At 45.5% G+C, this 20,872-nt stretch overlaps 1 protein-coding gene across 9 annotated transcripts in view; it reads right to left on the bottom strand.

Annotated features, from left to right (window-relative positions):
• Positions 1 to 20,872, bottom strand: part of SHROOM3 (shroom family member 3) — a 259,403-nt gene that overhangs the window by 163,448 nt on the left and 75,083 nt on the right. For all 9 annotated transcript variants that reach the window (XR_010601216.1, XR_010601215.1, XM_065595994.1 and 6 more), the window contains exon 2: positions 10,114 to 10,268. Coding sequence is in view for 6 of the 9 variants with exons in the window: in XM_065595994.1 (XP_065452066.1) it covers positions 10,114 to 10,268 (155 nt within the window). In the remaining 3 variants the exon portion in view is untranslated. The remainder of the gene's footprint in view (positions 1 to 10,113; positions 10,269 to 20,872) is intronic.

Below are 20,872 nucleotides of genomic sequence, written 5' to 3'. Positions count from 1 at the left end.
ATATCTATGTTTGCAGGTTCCTATTTGTTTTGTGTCTACCTCTCAGTTTCTCTCATTTTAATCCCCAAACCCACCATGTTCCACACTAGTTTGGTGTCACCTCACTTCTACTGTGGATGTTATTTGCATCAGAAATTCAGAAACCAGGCTCCTGACACTTAGGGTGACCAGATGTCCTGATTTTATAGGGACAGTCCCAATTTTGGGGTCTTTTTCTCATATAGGCTCCTATTATCCCCTACCCCCTGTCCCGATTTTTCAAACTTGCTGTCTGGTCACCCTACTAACACTACAGAAAGAGCTATTTACAATGAAGGGAGGAATCCTACGGCATTTTAAGTTACCTGCGTGAATAAAAGTTGCACGTCTCTCATTTTGGTTCTTTGACCTACATTGTAGCTCACATTTGGGTGTGGATAGGTTGAAAGGTCTGGCACGGTCAAGAGACATCTCAGATGTGGGAGACCTTGATTGTCTTAGCATCATCTTAGTGTCACTTACTGTGTTCTATTAATGTAAACATTTTTGCTTCCAAAGTCTGATGATTATGGATGCACAGATTTTTAGACCAGAGGAGACCGTTATGATCATCAAGTCTGACCTCCTGCATAAGGTTAGACCAGCATACAACCCCAGCCAGTAATTTGTGCATCAAGCCCATAACTTCTGTAAACCCATAACTTCTGTTTAAACTATATAGCATATCTTCTAGAAAGATATCCAGTCTTGCTTCAAAGACTTCAAATATGGAGAATTCACCACATCCCAAGATAATTTGCTCCCAGGGTTAATTACCTTCACTGTTAACACATTTTGCTTTATTTCTAGTCTGAATTTGTTTCAGCATTAGCTTCCAACTATTTGATCTAGCAGAAAAAGAAATGGAAGAGCCATCTACTATCAGAAAACTTTCCCATACAGGTATTTGTAGACCATAACCAAGTCACCTCTTTAGTTTATCCAAGAGAAAGTAAACTGATTGAACTTCTTCAGTTTCTTACTATAAGGCAGGTTTTCCAGACCTTGAATAATTCTTGCGTCTGAACACTTTCCAATTTTCTGAACACTTTCCAATGTTCCCAACATTCTTTTTGAAGTGTGGACACCAGAACTAGACACAGTATTCCAGTAATGGTCTTACTAATGCCATAAACAGAAGTAATACCACCTCCTACTCCTACATGATATGTCTTTGCTTACACATCCAAGGATCGCATTAGCCTTCTGGGCTACAACTTTGCACTTGTGCAGTTGGTTATCTACCATTCCCTGGGTCCTTTTCCGTGTCACAACATTCCAGGATACAGTCCCATATCTTGTAAGTACAATCTACATTCTTTGTTCCTAGATGTAGGACCTGGCATTTGCCATATTAAAACATAAGTTATTCAAATGAGCCCACCTTACCAAGACATACAGAACCATGAACTGCATTTCGCTTAGGTGGATAGGAGCAGCTAAACAGTGGGGCCCAGATTTTTAGAACCACCGACATAATCCGCACACATTTTCCATTGTAATGTCATATGCATGTGGCCTTTTACATGTCTGTCCTTTGTGCACCCTTTGTCATGCTAAATGCACATGTAAATTTGGAGCACACAGGGGACTGGACTATTCCAAACAGGGTTTAGTATTAAGATGGCACTTAGGCTTGGTCTACACTAACCCCCCAAATCAAACTAAGGTACGCAACTTCAGCTAAGTGAATAACGTATCTGAAGTTCGAAGTACCTTAGTTCGATCTTACCTCGGTCCACACGCGGCAGGCAGGCTCCCCCATCGACTCCGCGGTACTCCTCTCGTCTAGCTGGAGTACCGCAGTCGACGGCGAGCACTTCCGGGTTCGACTTATCGCGTCCAGACAAGACGCGATAGTCGAACCCAGAAGTTCGATTGCCAGCCGCCGAATTAGCGGCTGGGTATAGACGTACCCTTAGTGGGACGGCATGTGGTCAGCATAGGTTTCTGCAGAATTTAAGCTTTCTTTGATGCTTCTAGAATCCCTGGTTGCCAACAAAACTCTTCACGTGTGAACGCGTGCCATACCATCCAAGAGGCCCATCATCCGGTGGGACACAGGACAAAGTGAGGGCTTTGCTACCACAGCCGCTCTGCAATAGAGAAGTTATAGGGAGATTTCCCCAGAGCCTGGACCTATGGCACACGCTCTCTTGACCCACCTGTAGAATTCCCAAGTTCACAGGATGGGAGAAGAAGCCGTGGAGCAGCCATATGCGGGTTCTTTGTGCCTTACACTGTGCTCAAGTTCAAAAGATTGACAGGGTGGCTCCTGCTACAAGCTACAAATCAATAAGCTCAGGTGCTCTCAGCTCTACAGAAAGCCCTGGCTTCCTGTCAAACAGTCACGACACCCAGCTAACAGCAGCTTCAAACATTTGTCCCCAGCGGCAATATGGCCACACTTGATGCAATGGGGGCAAATACTTGTTCCTCCCGCCTCCCCAGTGATTTTGGTTTTCTGCTCACTGTTTCTCTGTCACCAGCAGAGCAATGCTTGTTCATTCCACCCTCCATTTGCAACACATCCTGCTGCCCGGTCACCTCACCCAGCAATTATTTTACAGGCACTTCCCTTTGCACGCTGTTTACACGTAGCTCTTTATCTGGCTAGAAGGGACCAGTTCCTAAGCCTTCAGTATGCTGTGTGTTTTATTGCTGTGGTTTAAAAATACAGTGGAGCAGGAAATGAATCTGCTTTCTCTCTTGCCAGAGGAGCAAACTTTTCTGAAATCTGCCTCCTGAAGGAGCACTGCATTAACAATACAGGGGAAGGGAGGTATTTTTTTCTGGTATTTCTCAATGTGTTTACAACCAGATGGCAGAAAATGTATTCAAATGGCTCACCCGGTTGAGGCCAGCTTGCCATGGGCAAATGTACAAAAGATACTAGCAGCGGGGTGTGTGTAAGGCAGGAAATTATTACTTCATTTAGTGGGGAGTGGAATGTGCACCTAAGGTGCATTTGATAAGGCTCCCTGATTCCCTGACATGCAAACCAAGTCCTTCTCCGACTCCCAGCTGACTGAACATGAAGAATAAGCAAATTTCCCTTGGCACTCAGATTGCAGGCCCAAGCTATTAAAAAACAAACAAACAAAAAAACGGAGTCTAGTATCTTAGAAAAAGTATAAAAGAACTGAGGTGGGGGAGTGTTGTGGAAGGAACGAGTGGACATTAGCAACAGATCTTTACATTATTATTGCCAACATGATAAATACACCCGAACTCCAGGAAGTGAGGTGAGGTGCAGGACTCTATCAATAAACCCCCAAGTGACTAATCCACAGAGGGGCTCCAGATCTGGAGATTATACACCCATAAATGGCAGCTGAGGAGCATGACTTGAGGGCCATATGGTAAGAAGAGGCTGTTGAGGCCAGATGGCCCTGTGGTTAAGGCAGTGGGCTTAGACGCCTAGGTTCAATTCCTAATGCTGCCCCAGACTCCCTGAGTGAGAGTGGGCAAGTCAGTTGGTCTTTTTCTGCCTCAGTTCCCCATTTGTAAAGCAGGACTACTAGTGCCCATTTTGTCCGTTTAGATTGTAAACTTGCCAGCGCAGGAACTGTCTCTCATGCTGTGTCTGCAAAGTGCCTGGCCCAGTGAGACCCACCCCTGATCTTGGCTGTGGCCTCTAGGTGCTACTGCAATGGCAGCTGGAACTCGGTGGCAACAGTGGGGATCGGCTCAGATCCTCCCATTACAAAAGCACAGCCCCCTGTGTGTATTGCCATTGTCTGTTAACAGCTGTGCAGTATAGGGCCTCTGAAACATAGGTGAGCAGTTCTGATTCCATCCACTAACGGGTGGTGGAGTGCACACATTTCAGTACATGTATTACAATGCCTAAATTCACTGATTAAATTTGTAGTGGGGATGCTAAAGAATCTATAGAAAATTAGAGATTTGGCCTGACTTTCAGAAGTCAGTAAGAGCTGCTGGGTACTCCATGCATTCAACAGCTTCACTTTAATACAAGCCATCAACACCTTTAAAGCATCCACCTATCACCAGTAAGAATAACTTTTGTTTTTCATATTGCAGACACTGTATGACACTACAAGTTATAGCAGCACTGAAAACTAAGTAGTTGGATCAAGCTCAGAAATAAAAAAACAGCAGCCCAGGTCTAGCAGATAAGCCATTTGATAATCATATCATGTAAGGGAGCTACAAGTGTCAGGCAGGATGGCCCAGTGGTTAGGGCATTGAGGAGCAGTTCAAACCAGTGTTCAAATCCCTGCTCTGCCACACACTTCCTGTGTGACTCTGAGTAAGTCTGTGCCTTAGTGCCCCATCTGTACAATGGGGATAATAGCACTGCCCTACCTCCCAGGGGTCTTGCATGATTCCCACATAGTACTGGGGGCCATGTAAGTACTTTGGACAGAAACCCAGTGTTACGGGGTATGGTTTTATACTCCTGGACAGCTGAGGCCACGACGGCTGGGTGTGTATGCTTCCATTTTAGACACAAAGGGGCTGATTCTACCCTCATTTATACGTATGGCAGAAGGATGGACTAGACAATCTAACAGGGTTTTCCCATCTCTTATTTCTATGAAATGTATACATGCAGAGGCTAGAATCTGTTGCCAGCATAAGCTACACGAGGGAAAGTTAAGTACCCAAGCTGGGATTATTGCTTTATAGTTGAGTGGGGAAGAGTTTTATTTAATGTTTCATGCACTTGTTTTATTGTTCTATGCATCACATGACATCATCCCATGTACACCTCAGGCATCTGAGATAACCAGTTGCTAAAAACAAAACTTTATATCTGGGCTGTCAAGCTCAAAGGAGATTCCATGTTTAGTTATGGTCCAAGGTATAAATGCAACACTTCATACTCCCTTCAATCCCCAGCAAATCCCCCACTGATGTTGGTAGGAGATTAGCACAGAGATGAAAGCAACAATACAACCTTTATGTAGCTAGGTAACTTTTATTTATCATTTATTCAGTACTTCATTTGATATTCAGAAAACGGGCTCCCAGTTAGGTCACCACTACATCTGCCCTTTGTTTCTCTCCCTTCCCCCTTTCTCTCCCTCTTCTCTCTTAATAAGTCTCTTCTATTCTTCCCTCTGCATTTCTTTCCCTGCAGCTACTCCCAATTCCTACCCCCTTTCCCGTTCCATCTGCTAAATGATTAACTATTTAATTGCCGACTTGAACACTGAAGCATCTACCTTGGGCTTTTACAGCTACTGAATGAGATCAATAGGGAAGTTCACCCCTCTTGGTCATTGTTTCAGGCTGTCTGTAGGCACAGGCAGACACTGCAACATCCCTGGACACTCAGTTCACATTTGGGAGGTTCTCACTGCAGACATGAGAGCTAGAAATTTACTTTTGTTTTAAAAATGAGAGGTGAGCATGAGCACCGTCTGAGTAAGTCCTGGGGGCCACAAACAAATCATTAGTATTTACTGGCTGTATTACCATACCACCTAGGAGCCCTCATCATGGACCAGCACCCCCTGTACTAGGTGTCCCTCCACTTGTAGAACAATGCAGGCCAGATCCAGCCCAGGGACCATATGTTTAACACTCCTGCTTTAAACAGGCTGATTAAAAATCTCCTGGGAATTGCTCAGTTGTCTCTTCTGATGTCATAAGCGCACTATTTAACCACTCATGTAGAGTTCCGGACTTTCTAATATGAAAAATAAGCAAAGAAAATACCTTTAAAAATGGTGGCTTTCTGTGTACGTCAGCAAGCAGCACACCAAAACACAAGGTAGGTTTGCGTCATTATTTGCAGGTCACTTTTAATGAGGAAAGCGGAGTTGCTCACGGCAATGTGAGTTTGTCTCATTCCCTGCGCACAATCTCTTGCAGCAACTACTGAAAGCATTAGCCAATCACGTGTTGAGAACTCAGGTAACAAATAAGTGTTTCAGAAAGTGTGTGTCTTCAGCCAGCCATCCTAGTGCATCATTGACTTCTTTTTGTAAATTGCCTATTGCTAAGCACTCCAGAGAAAGTAGCTTGTTAATTCCCTTCAAAAAGAATCAAATTAACTTTTATCATCAGGTGGCAGAGAGCTGCGAGACATCAGCTGCTTGCACTTCTACCCCTTGAAAAACAGCATTTTTACATTCAGGGAGAGATGAGCTTGACCCAGTAAAAGATGGGGTCTGAACAGCCGCAACTGTTGGATTTGGCTCCAGATCTGAATTTAATAGCTTTGGCTCCTAACATTATATGGGCGGAACCAATACCCCAGATCTGAACCTACACTACATAAACCTTGGATGCAAAATTTCACCCACATGAGTAAAGTTAAGCATGGGCCCAACTGAAAGGCTGCTGAAGTCAGTGGCAGTACTGCTACTGATCTCAGTGGGCATTGCGCAACTAGACACTACTTGCATAAATATTTACAGTATCAGGGCCATAGGGAGAACAACAAAGAATAGTCTATTTAATCCCATTGTGTCTAACCAAGGATCCCTTAGGTCTGGGGGCCTTACACATTTATTGCTGACTGCCCCGGGATTTGCTCCTGAATCAGGACACTTTCTTCCAGCATGCTCCACAGACTGAAAGCAACCGCAACGTCTTTACATAAGCCGTACAATGCCTAAACTTGCATCCCACATTGTCCCAGGCCATAAGGAGCTTTCACAACTCTGGATGATATTATAGTGCTTATTACTATTTTATTCTGAACGGTCAGGTGCATTAGGAGTGGGGTAAAAATGATCCATGCGTCAGAAGATCCTTATGCCATCTGTCTCTGAACCTCGCTCACATACCGTTGAGTGTTTGCATTTCATCACATAGCTACATGCCGACTTAGCAACGTTCCCCTACCGGCAATGAAGGATCTGTGCCCCTGGCCATGTTTGTGTACAGAATGGCTTTCCTTAATTAGTCTCTTTTGTATCTTTGCTGTATTACACTCATTTCTTTCTTTTACATTTTTATCTAATGGAGGGTGTTTGTTTTTCTTTTTGCTTTTTCCCCTTTCTCTGGAATCCTCAACCATTTCCGTCAACTCCTTGTTTTGTGTTGGAGATGGACACATTTGCCTAATCTCTCATGCCACCTCCCCAGCCAGAGGGCTGAATCCTGCTTCTTTCATGGGTCAGCAGATTTCATATAGTTTCTGACCCACAACCCAGAAGTTACTTGCGATCTCCAATTTCTGTTTGCCATTGCTCCTCTCTCAGGATTTTAGCCTCCATCCGTCCATGTCAACATTCGAAGGCCAGATTCTCTGCTGCTGAAGTCAATGGAGGACAAGCTGAGGATCTGGCCCTGATAGTTATACAATTAACAAATAACTATTTATAAAATGCAGTAATATTCCATTGATCGGGATATAAAAAGCTTCATATGAGGAGAGATTCAACAGACTGGGACCGTTCAGATTAGAAAAGAGACGACTAAGGGGGACTATAATAGAGGTCTGTAAAATCATGAAGGGTGCAGAGAATGGGAATAAGGAAGCGTTATTTACCCTTCCAGATAACACAAGAACCAGGGGTCATAGGCAGCAGGTTTAAAATACAAAGAAGTACTTCAAACTTCACACAGTCAACCTGTGGACCTTGTTGCCATGGGATGTTGTGACGGTCAAAAGAAGAATTGGGTTCAAAAGAAAATGAGATGAGCTCATGGAAGATAGATCCTTCAATGGCTATTAGCCAAGATGGTCAGGGATGCAACCCCATGCTCTGGCGATCCCTAAACCTCCAATTGCTAGAAGCTGGAACTGGAAAATAGGGGATGGATCACTCTATAATTTCCCTGTTCTGTTCATTCCCTCTGAAGCACCTGGCATTGGCCACTGTTGGAACACTGGATACTGGACTAGATGGACCTTTGGTCTGACCCAGTCTGGCCATTCTTATGTTCTTATGTAACTGTTAAGTGGAGCTTGAAGAACTTTGGCAGGGGTATTGCATGAATAAAATTATTATTAACATTATTATGCTCCATCTCCTTTTTCTCTAATGGTATATGGCATCAATCATCTTAAGCTGCCATCACTGTGACTGCTAATGTTACAAATCAAGGCCTTGGTCCTGATCTTCAAGGCCATCCATAACTTAGGATCCAGCTGCACATGTGAGCACCTCTCCATCTGTCTAGACGATTATGCTTCTCTAGGGCAACGGAGCTAACAAAATGCAGGATGAAGAACGTAAAAGACAGAGAAAGTATTCTCAGTGGAGAGAGTTTGAATGTGGGACAAGCTAAGGAAGACTGCAAAGCCTCCTTCATCTGAGAGCCTGGGGTGAAGAGCAGAATACTTTACGAAGGGAGGAGGGAAGCAGAGCTGATGTTAACCCCATGTTCACTGGGGACCAGGAAGTACCCTTGCACCTTATCAGAAGCCGTTTAAAAACTGGACTTCAGTTTGATGATCTATTTCAGTGGGAGCAGAATTAGGCCAGCGCAGAGCACTTCTGAAAATCCCATCTTACAGCTGCATGTTTTACGGAAAAAAATACAGCAGAAATCACGACCCAGTTAGCACCCAGAATGCTACTGCAAGTGGACCGCATCACACGATGAACTGACATGAAGCACCGCAACGCTCCAAACCAAAACAGAGCTCCCATAGTATTACCCCTGTAAAGCAGGGACCAGAGTATTTGGGATTCCCCCATTGTAGACATGTATAAGAGGGGAGAAAGAGAGAGACGGGACCCTGTCCTGGAAAATAATGGCGGCAGAAATGCGACATGGTTCCATTTTAGAAGTATACTTGTGGAACGCGGGACACTGTAGGCTATTTGTTAATTTTTTCAGATGCTAGGTCATGTCCTCTTTCAATAACTCAGCAACATTAAGTAGAACCCCATGCTGGCGGTTGAGCTGGGCATATGGAATGGAGATAAGCTGTTCTGCCTTGCCTGATTCCTATGGCATGGGAAAGCTAGTCAGAAAAACAAGAAAGAGGCTCATTTGTGCTGTCACTGGAAGAAAAAGGACAGATTCCCAGCTTGGACACAGGCCTCTAGCACACGGGGAGTTGTGGTCCAGCAAGCTCACTCACTCTGCCCCAAGCACAGACGGATAATCAGAGACACACACACACACACACACAGGCAGAACAGACTCTAGTAGTAATAAGCGTAGAGGAATTGCACCGCAGCGGACGATAGGCATGTATGATAAGGGCCAGCTCCCGCACATAAACAAAACTAGAAAGGCCCCAACTGCAACAGCACCAGAATCTTACGCTGAACCCTTCCCCTCAGTGGTGGGGGTGCGATTGAGGATGCAAACCCAGATCGAAAACCAAATGTCGGCACTGGCCTCTACCTCTCTCATGTGATAGAACCAAAACCTCAGATTCAACCCCCGCGGCCCCTGATAGATTCAAAATCTGTATTGGAATCCAAGTCTGTGGCTTGATTCTAATACAAACACTTCCACCTACATAATGCATTTTATCTGCAGAGATCGCAGTGATTTACATAGATGAAATAACCTCAAAACACCCCAGGAGGTACAGTGTGTAAATATTATACATTACAAACTCATTGAGCACCCAGGGAAACTGAGGCAGAGTTAAGTGACTTGTCCCAAAACATGCAATTCATGCCAGATCTGTGACTAGAATCCAGGAGGTTTGATTCAGGGGTCACTGCTCTATCCACTAGATCACACCCTAACTATATAATCCACAATGCTATTTAAAACTGAAACGGCCATTCCTTCCCTGAATTGCACTGTAAAGGTCTGATCCGAAGCCTACTGAAATCAATGGGATTCTTGCTGTTGATTTCAATGAGCTTTGGATCAGGCCCTGAATCCCCACCCACAAAGAAAAACCACAGAAATGATAGCGAGCATATGGTTGCATCTTCTCCTAGGTAGCCCCAGATAGGCAGTAGGACTCTGCTTTGAAGCGACTAAGTAACATCCCTGACTTGCTGTGTTGAGGGGGAGCAGTCGAAATAGCTCTGTCACACATGGTAGGACATTGTGCGCCAAACTGGCCCAGGTGACAAGTCACAGGTGCCCCTGACTCTCAGCGGGAGAGATGAAGATGGTGGCTGAGAGTCTTTACAGGACGGTGTTGTGGAGGGAGGGGAAGCAATAACGCACAGCACCCTGCTTGCCTACCTGCGGATGACCAGCTTCAGTGTCTTGTAGGACCCCTTCACCAGTGAGAGGGCCTCCCGCCTGGAACTGCTCAGCTCCACCTCATTGATGTTCACCACCTCATCACCAGCCTGCAGCTTGGAGGTCAGGGAGTCCGCTTTCCCCCCTTCTTCAACCTGCATGGAAGAGAGGAGAAAAAGCAGGGAGAAGAAATTGGCTCAGATTCCCAGGCAGGGTTTGGCAGCCTTTTGTGGCACTAAAATGAGCCACTTCATTGGGGACTAGTTTTACAGGCCCACAGCTCTGCTCCTGAACCAAGAAGCAGCTCCTTCACCTCCCAGCACCCAGAACACTCTGCTTGCTTCTCTCTCCACTTCATGTGGATGCAACCAAGATCTGCAAAGGATGCAGCCCTCGGTGACTTTTCCAATGAAGCTGGAAATTCTCTATGATATCTGGAAGCAGTAAGGGGTAAGGAAGTGGTCATTAAATATTTCCTGGTCAGTTTTATAAGCCTCAGCCATGAATTCTGGATCAAACTGCAAAGCTCAGATCAGATCCAAGCTTCACTAAAGTATGAAAAGTTCAGATCCTGTGGTTCAGATCTCTCTCTAGCAGAGGTGCTGGAATAATTTGTATAGTGGGGGAGCTGAGAGCTATTGAACCAAACTGTAAACCTTGTACATGATGGAAACCACTTCAAGCCAGGGGGTACGGCAGCATCCCTAGTTCCAGCACCTATGCACTCTTGCTGATCAACCAGTCTAATGACTAGAGCAAGTTGCTAACATGCAAGCTGTAAAACCGATGCATCTAAGTTAACACAATTAATAACAACAGGGGGCACTTCTGTAGTACTTCTCAACTGAGGATCTCAGTGCACTTTATAAAGGGAGGTAGCATTTTACAGTTGCACAGAAAGGTTAAGCGACTGGCCCAAGACTATGCTGTCTGTCAGTGGCAGAGCTGGAAATAAAACCCAGGGGCTTGGTTCGTCCCTGCTCTACACCTTGTGTAGTCATTTATCCCTGTGCAGAGTCAGCTACATTCTCACTTACACATTGCACAGGGGCAAATGACTGCACAAGGTGCAGGGGAGGGGAGGGGAGAATCAGGTCCTGGGTCTCCTGACTCCCAGTCTTGTGCTCTCTCCACAGAGAAAGGCTGTCTCCTTACGCATCCGCCTGAAGTATGAATCCTGGACACTGGGGTGAAGCTAGGTGACACAATGGGTTAAGGCACTAAGCTTTCATTTCTGGAGACTCAAGGTCAATCATGCCACAAAACCACCACTGAAAATCTGCCATAATACAAAACACTTGGTGGGCCATGCTCAAGAGAAGCTCAGATCTGGGACAGCAAGGGTGTTGCAGATCAGGACTGAAGTCCAGCGATGTGGCATGACAGGAGGCATGCTACCTGGCTCTAGCAAGGCCTTCAAGTTCCTCGGCGCCATATTCAACTAAAAATGGTAACTAAACTCCTCTTTGCAGATTCGTGTTCTCAGAACTCACACAAGCCTCTGACCCAGTCTGCTGTAGTCCAGCAGGATGTCCGTGGAGAACGGCTGATGCTTAGGTCTGAGTGATTTTCTTATAAGTGAAATGATAGATACTTCAGGAAGTTGTCACGCCAGGCGAAGAGTAACTGAGCCATAATGCACATTCCGGCACGTTACCCAGCTTTCTTGCTCTATAGATTAGTTTCAGTGTCTCAGTGTGAACAACAGTTTCTTGTAGGAAGTAATGGCCTGTTCTTCGGATGAGAAGAACAGGATTTAGTACAAACATCATACAGAACATCACATCTTCAAAGCCTCCTCCAAACATTAACTACTCGACTCTCTGAATACCCTTGCCAGGTACCTGAGGCTACGTCTTCACTTGGGGGGGGGGGGGGGAATCGATTTAAGATACGCAAATTCAGCTACATGAATAGCATAGCTGAATTTGACGTATCCGAGCTGACTTACCCCGCTGTGAGGACGGCGGCAAATCGACCACCGCGGCTCCCCCGTCGACGGTGCTTACTCCTATCTGTGCTGGTGGAGTACAAGCGTCGATTCGGGGATCGATTATCGCGTCCCGACGAGACGCGATAATTCGATCCCCGAGAGATCGATTTCTACCCGCCGATCCAGTGAAGACGTAGCCTAAGTGTCATTGCAGACTTAAGCCTTCTAGGAAGATGTTGCTGGATTGGGAGGCGAGGGGGTGTTTTTCCCCTGAGAACACCACAAAGCCAAAGAAATGAGAATTTATATAAGGGATCCAGGCATGTATCAAAATTCCCAGGAGGATTTAGAAATGCTAGACCTTGCTGGCAAAATAAATTAATGTCTGAATCGTAAAATCAAAATGCAGGATTGTTCCAGCTTGTCTCCGTTGGCAGGGGCTACGCAAGAGCACAGGTGCTATCGTTTTCATAGAACAGAATCAGCTTCTAATTTCACAAAAGGGGGAGGGGCCTGTTTTTACAGTTAAGTCAATTCATTAAGTGCTTAAATACTTTGTTGCACTGGGGATCACACCAATGCAAAGGAAGTGTCAAACCGCTACAGAGATGCCACCCGCATAGTTGTGCCGTGTGCCCAGTTCCCAGCACTGTCAAGTCAATTCCACTCATCAGGAAAACCCGACCTTCAAGCCTTGGGGATCTCTCCCGGAAATGATGCTAGGCAGGGCCTCTTGAAGCCACCCTGCATCACAAGGCTTTCAGCAGAACCTCTGATGAACGTCTCCTAATCCTACAGGCTCTCAGCCATCCTCTCCACCTCTGCCTAACACAGACACACACCGTCCTGCTAGAACGACAAAACAATCTTCTTTTTTTAAGCCAAGAAAGGCTTTGGCCACTTGTTCTAAAGGGAAAGACTTGCACCTGCTGGGAAATGGGACACCGCTCAATTCACTGCTCTATTTCACAAGTACTGAGCATTCTCCACAAGCCGGAGATAAATTGCTGCTATTGTGTTTTAGATTAAAAATGTTCCCGAGTAAACACCTTTGCTGGTTAGTTCCCGAGGTGAACCCCAGAAAAGAGAGCCAACAAGCCCCAGGGACCTTGCCTTGTGATTCAGAAACTGAACCGGGGACAAAAGCAGTTGAACAAAGCAGTGCAGCTTTAAAAATGTTTAAGTATCTGCTTCCTGTTCTGGATATTTTTATTAAAAAAACGACGGGACTGGTGGGCAGCAGCACATGTTATGCCATGCCCTGGGAAGGGCAGCCAGCAGCAGGACTTGAGCCTGGAACCTCCAGATCTTAAAGCATGATTTTCTACTGACAGTGAAAAAGTCTTCCTACGTTGGCCAAGCCTCAGGGTAGCTCCCCAACTGTTCTCTGTAGTCCAGACACCACTGTTGAGGGACAGAGGACCATACTGAGTGGGTCATACATACAGGAGCCATACAGGGGAAGCAAGAGGGCAGGGAGGTATTCCCACAGTGCAGGAGCAGCTTACGGCCAATTTAAATCCCACCTCCACATTTGGTCGGCGGGGCAGGGCTGGGGAGCCCCTCTGGGGTTGTGCTGTTTCAGCCCCTAGAGCAGCCCAGAGTCCACAAAGGTGGTTTAAAGCCACTTTTGCCCCCATCTCTTTTCCCCAGATGGCGTCTTCTGCGCTGCATCTCTCCGGACATTCAGTAGAGAATCTCCCCCTAGCGCTCTGTACCTAACAGTTTTCTTGCTGTCTTTTCGTGGAAACAATGGGGAAACAAAGGACAGAGTGTCCCCCAGTTCCCGGTTCCGGTTTATCTACAGGAACACTCGCCAGAACTGGCGGGGTTCAGAATCCAGACCTGAAACCAGAGCCACATTTTGTACATATAGCCTCTGTGACGGGCTGAACTAAAGGCCTGGATCTGAACACTTCCTCGCCCTTGGAGAGTTTGCACCCAGCTCTGAACCCATCTTTTGTGATTTAGGTCCAGGTATCTCTACCCAAACTCAACTGGAATGCCAAGGATGGGAGCTTACATGAGGGGAAAGAGGAAAACAGTTTGTGACAGCTCCACAAACTGAGCATGGCAAGTTCTGCACAATTCTTGTCCAAATGGGCTCAGTGCCTGATGAAGAATCAAGAGCAAACGGAGCCCTGGGATCCCACTAAGTATCACTTCCTCTCGCTGGCTGTGTATGCAATGTTTGTGGTTAGGGAGTGGCATTCTCACAGCACAGACTGCATAGTTCACACAGAGCAAGTGCACACTGGCCACAACTCTATCTCCAGCCAACGTCATTACTGCAGAAGCAAACAAAACCCAAAGACCAAGGAATGTATTTAAATGAACACCTGTTTCAACAGACAGGATCGAAACCAGGAAATTGGATCATTTGAATGGGCAGACGGTGAACGTCTGAAGCTAGGACAGCGTGATGCCACGCCACCAAGGGCAAGGAGGGTCATAGAAGCTGTGTGCTTGGCCCTTGGAAGAGATGGATCCATACGTTATTCCACCTCTCCTGAGTTAGGAACAGTTAAAGGCAGTGTGATCTAGTGGCTAGAGCCCTGGACCAGGAGTCAGGAGCCCTGGATTCTATTCTCAGCACTGCCACTGGCAAGTCACTTCACGTCTCCCACCGTTTATCTGTCTCATCAATTGAGACTGTTAGTTCTTTGGGGGCAAGGAGCATCTTGCTATGTACAGCGACTCCACAGTGAGAACCTGATCTCAGTTGGGCCCTAATAAAAGTAACAGTCAGTGGGCTCCGGACAGGGCTGAGTCCAGCCCTCCTGCACTGGACGGCCAGAAAGAGAGTAGCTACGGCATGTCTGTTAGGAACAGTACAATGGAAACCGAGGGTTCTCGGAGGTAGGAGAAAGGCTGGAAGGATCTAAAGGCAAATAAAAAAGCCCAACATGTGCCGCTTCCGGGAGGGAGGTTGGTACCTGGATGTCTCCTCTACCTCCATCTAGCTGGGTGGAAGGAAGCAAAGGAAAGCCAGCTTTTCAAAAAGAGGTTCAGGGCATCATTTTACTGACACCCCGAAAAGCAGCTAAAAAGAAAGCAACAGTAATGAATAATGTTGGCGCTTTCACAGTGCCTTTCATGCCAGGATCTTAAAGCACTTCAGACACGAATCATTTAACTAGCAGAACCCTCCTGTGAGGTATGTGACTTCACCGATTTTACAGATGAGGAAACCGAGTGGTTAAGGGCCAAACATTCAAAGTCACCCGATTTGGCATCCAGGGCCCTAATTGCATGCACAGATAAAACAGCCATTTCTGCCTACCCATTCTGGATGCACAATTTAATTTTGAAAAATCAGGCTCCAAGTGACAGGAGGTCAGAAGGTGGTACGTCACGCCTTGCCCAAATCACAAGCTGCCTGGAGGCTGTCAGTCAAAGACCGAGTCAAAAATGCATTTCATTATTCTGAGTCTCGTGAACAGTGCTTGGGGGGCCAGATTGGTCACAGCACTGTCAAACCTAGCTTCCACTCAACAAACAGCCGCTTGCTCCAGCAATGCAGCTATTGTGAGTTAAGTGACCTGCTACCACAGTGCACGCAATTGTCAGCAGAGACTCCTATGCTTGGTTTAGGCTGAGAAAGATAAGGGGAGTTTGAGCCCCTAAGCTCTTAAGCCTTCTGTATGCAGAACTTCCATTGCCTTCACTGGAAGCTTTAAAGATGGGGGGCCTGGCGAGGTCCAGCCCCCTAAGTTAAGGTTGTGATTTATTCAGAAGTCACCCAGTCACTGTGCAGAGGCTGGTTATTACAGAAGACTCTGAAGAGCACATGGGGTGGCAGAAGTGTGATAGGTTTGCTGTCCCACTAACCTTACCTCTGAAGACCACAGCTCAACCCCAGGCTTATGTCACAAGGGTGTCTCCCCATTCCTTGTCTCCTCTGAGCCCATCCCCCAGACAGCACCTAGATAAGCAGTGCAGCAGGACTGGAAGTGGAGCTGGGGGAAATCATTGATTTTTCAGTTGCCGGAAAAGATTGGTTTGGGGTCAAGCAAAACCAACATTTTTGGCAACCCCTCCCCAAAAATCCATCCCAAAAATCATTTCGGACCAAACAAAACCTTGAATTTCAATAAAAGCAAAGGAAATTTGGAAACAAAATATGGTTTCAACCCTTCCACCACCACCCCAAAATAATCAAAACATTTTGACATTGGGGCAAACTTTTTTGCTTTTTTCCCCCCTCCAGTTGAAACAATTCACCAAAATTGACACCAGTTCACAAAATGTTTCAGTTGACCCAAGGTTGCATTTTTCAGGGGGAAACAAAGTTTTATCTGAAAAGTTTCACCCAGCTCTAAGTGGCAGCCTGTGTGCTAAGGAGGCCAAGGAACTGCTCCAGGCCAGCCATGACATTCATCTGCGGAGCCACGCATGGGGAAGCGCGCCCTGTCTACTGCTCTCTGCAAACCCGGGTATAGAACGTTTTATGCCATACCAGCTAAACATAAAGAGCCAGGGGTTAGACATACCTCCCAGTGTGCCTGGGTTTTGCTGAATTAAGTTGGACCTTTCACCTTACTGACTATGTTGTCAGCATCAGTTTCTACCTGGTGGTGACCTAGAACATTTGCAAGAGAACTTATGAGGGATCCCCGGTACAATATCATACACGTCACACAAGAAATACTGGAGAACTCACTGCGTCATTAGTGCTTGCAATATATTAGAAGCCTTGCAACTCTCACCAGAAGAGTATTCCATTCTCTTTCTTTTGTGGCAGCAAATGCAGCACCCAGTCTCCCAAGGAAGCATCTGACAGAGCTTAACCAATAGCCTTCTACAGAAAGCAATCCAAAAATCTATGGGGCTTTTTGAACCATCCTGGAGCATTCCTGATAGGAAGGTCGGCCTTGTGGTTAGGGCCAGGACTGGGATTTGAGGTTTGATTCCCAGCTCTGACACAGACTCCTTCTCTGATCTTGGGCAAGTCGCTTAGGGCCAGATTCTGATGCCAGTCTCCCAGAATGAACAGACTCCTACTGCATGAGTAGATCTGCTGAAATCAATGGGAGCATTTCTGCTACTCAACAGGAAAAAGGGTCTTCATCTCTAGCTGAAAAACAGAGGTAGCCAGGCCAGACAAAGGAAGTAATGCTATTTAGAGTGTAAGCTCTTTGGGGCAGGGACTGTGTGTGCAGTGCTGTGGTAGCCGTGTCAGTCCCAGGATATTAGAGACAAGGTGGGTGAGGTAATATCTTTTATTAGACCAGCTTCTGACTGTGTGTGTCCAGTCACTAACACAATAGGGTCCTGAGCTTGGTGGGAACCTCTAGGTGGGACTATAATACAAATAACCCTATTCAGTTCAGTAACAGGGCTGTATCCAACTCCACAGGATGGTCCAAAACACCTACGGAAAACTTTTCCTTTTCTAATCCCACAGCACTTTTCCAGAAGGACTGATTCCAGCGTCTCCTCTCCTCCTCCTCTCTCACCAAATCCAGCTTGCCAGTACATTCAGCTGCTTTCAAAAAGACAAAAGTCTTCCCCACTAAGCCGGCCTCTCCTGAAATACAGCCACTTCAACGCATCTCAGCGGCATCTTCAGGCTGACGCAAACGGAGCTCCATTCAGTTGCCTTTATTGAGGGCAAAGCATACCATGCCCGTTGCCCTGGCCTGAAAATCCAAAAGGCCACCCTGGGCCTGCTTTGCATTAACACTGTATTCCATCTTGCACCTCTAGAGCAGGCCTCTTGTCATTCAGTAGATCATGCAGCAGACTTTGAACCCATCTGTTCTTTTTTTTTTTTTTTTTGGCTTACTGTAAAAGCAACAAGTTGCTTAAGCAGATCACCAAGGATACATAAGACTTATTGCTACTGTCTTTTGTTCAGTTCCCTATGGTTACTGTAGGTTCAGAGAATGCCGTCTGACCGAGATCCTTTCTTGATGATTTTAAAGAGGTTTCCTTTATTTATTCCACTCTTTTTTCCTTCCCTTTGTTATAGGGTCTTTTGTAACAATGAAATCTCTGTACCTTTTAAGATGGAGCATCCCAGCTTTGTACCCTCTGAATTATGCACAGGACATGTGATTACTCAATTGAAACTATTTGCTGAAGTTTCTTAATTATTAAGAAGGAAAAAGAAAAGAAAGCATCCCAATAGGTTTGTGCGCTCAATGATCCCAAAGAAGCAGGAACTCTGATGCAGCAGGTTCAGTACAGACACTGTGAGATTCCCTGAAAAAAAGTCAGTCATTTTAGCTGAGTATTGATGGAAGCAATGGCAATTGCTATGACAAACTACTGCCCTTAACTTGTCAGATATTCTAATGGTGACAAGGCAACCATCAGAAATGTCCTGCTGGAGATGGCTGTCTAGTTCCCCAGGCGCAAAAAACAGCTTTCTAGAAATTGACAGGGTGAGAGGGAGAGATGCTGTTCCTTGGAAGACCTGTGAGCTCTTGCTTTCTTAGCTGACAATACACCTGTAATTCAGGCAGCAGGGACTTAATCACAAACAGAATGCTGCTGGGAAACGTTTGATTTGCCTCTGTCTTGCCCCTCACGTGGTTGTTTATACACCCGAACGTGGGTGTAAACCTACACCAGATCAGAACCGTAGCACTTTGCCCCCCACTTTGCACGGATGAAAATGACCACACAAGGTGCAGAGCCCTAAAGTATCAGGCCCAAATCCTGCCTGCCTGACTCACCGAAGGAGTCACATTGAAATCAGTGGGACCACTCATACGAATGAGGCCAAATCAGGACCCATGGTTGAACACTTTCAATACCTGATGGACTCATCTGAGATTCTATATGGGACGTGGAGTTTCTTAGGCTTTTATGGAGATCTGAGGAGGTTCTGAAAATAAGAGGGAGGGGATGGCAGAGCTGCTGAGTGACTCCAACATCATTCGACTTAACATCGTTTGACAATTTTGGAGGACCGGGAGGGTTTCCAATGCAATACAGACATTCCTTCCCCATTGTCCACAAACTGCAAGTCAGCAGGATGTAGCTGTTAAGACAATTAAATCAAAATATAGTTAAGTCAAAGGTCCCTCCTTGCAGCCATGTCACTGCTGGATATCTCCTTCCCTAGTGCAAACAGGCTTTTCGGGACTGAGAACCTAGCCATCGAGATTCACTTCAAGCCACAGATGCGTTCAGATAAGCTGGTCCTTTATTCTTCTGGGAGGCAAGGAAGGCAACCTTCTCAGACTGCTCTGGAATACACCCCAACCAAGTTTCTTCTCCCAAACACAAAATGGTCCTGCATTCCCAGATTACTGACTCTCTCAGGAAGGAGAAGTTCATCCATTCTGGTGGGTGACTGATTCCTAACCTTTACTTCGTGTAGTAAATGAAATGGGTTATTCCGAATACTACTACTTTGGGTTTCCATAGTGCTTGCTATTAAAGGATGCCATGGTGCTTTGCAAACCAAAGCACAGAGGGCCTGACTCTCTGCTGTCCTGCACGCTGGGGTGTCTTTTATCCCTCTGCAAAATGGGTAAAAAATGTCATCATTCTGATTGGTTAGCACTTTACACTGCTTTGCACAGGACTCTGCAAGCCACATGTCAGGGAAAGCCAGGCCCTGGGATTTTAAGTGATTTGACCAAGGTCAGTGCTCACAGCAAGTCACAAGCAGGGCTCAGACTAGAACCTAAAAGCCTCCCAATCCCACGTTCTCACCACCAGGGGATATATTGTTGAATTGCCAATATAAATACACCACCGCAAATAAGGGATTGGGTTCATACAAGACTAATGCATCTTGAGAGACTGAATCAATTAAATGGAAGAACAAGTCAGTTCCTGTGTTCTAGGATTAAGACGCCTTTTGACGCTACCATAAAGAATTTTTTTAGCATGGGCAAAACAATATATTTTCCCCCTTATCTTGTTCTGAGAAACAGCTGAACCATTTTAATTAAACTTAAAAAAATAATAATACTACTAATAATCATCATCAGCAGCAGCTGCCTGAGACAGATACCTGGAGTGGAAAATTCAGCCCAGACAGCTGAAGTTTGGCAAACTTAAAAGCAACTGAAAAACAGGGTCCTCTAATGGGGAGTCTCAGGCAACCCTAAGCATTGGTGGCATTACCATCATCCAGAAGCATCCCTAAGCAATCTTCAGACTCTGAATCAAATTCTGTTCCTGTTTACACGAACATAAATCAAGAGAAAAAGTATTCACACAACAATATCCATGAACCTCTGGCTTCAGTGAAGGGACTCAAAATGTACATGGGTGAAACCCAGCAAAATTTGACCCTGTGTCCATAAAGAGTAGAGTTGGGCAGGAACTGGTTTTCCTGCCCTACAGAAATGGTTGAGAGACTTTGACATTTGCTGTCTCAAATTAGGACAAAGTGAAAATCCAAAACATGTTGGTTTTTTTCAAGTTAATCTAAATGTTTTTTGTTTCAATAATTTTGAAACCTTTTGTTTTTTATTTCAACCAGTTAAAAAAATTACTATAATTAACTTAAATTGTGAAACACAGTTTTCTTGAACCAGAAAACTGGAATTTTTCATTTTAAAATTTTCTCTTCAAAATTTTTTGAGTCAAAAAAATTTGTCAACAAAAATCTACCTCTCCCACAAAAATTTCAGTTTTGAAAATTCGGCACTTTCTGACATAAAAAATTTCATCAAAAAACTCCCAACCAGCTCAACTGAAGAGACACTCACCCAGCACTTAAAGACACCACAATACTTCACAAGAATCTTAAAGATGGGGAGAGGGGGATATCATGTAGGCACAATGTAATTACCCAAATTGGAATCTGGCCAGGACACAGAGGTTAACACCTCTTGCAAAAAGTAATCAGGACCAGGT

This window comes from Chrysemys picta, chromosome 5 (assembly GCF_011386835.1).
Source record: "Chrysemys picta bellii isolate R12L10 chromosome 5, ASM1138683v2, whole genome shotgun sequence".
NCBI lineage: Eukaryota > Metazoa > Chordata > Testudines > Emydidae > Chrysemys > Chrysemys picta.
Note: the sequence above shows the minus strand (reverse complement) of the source record. Positions and strands in the feature narration are given on the sequence as shown.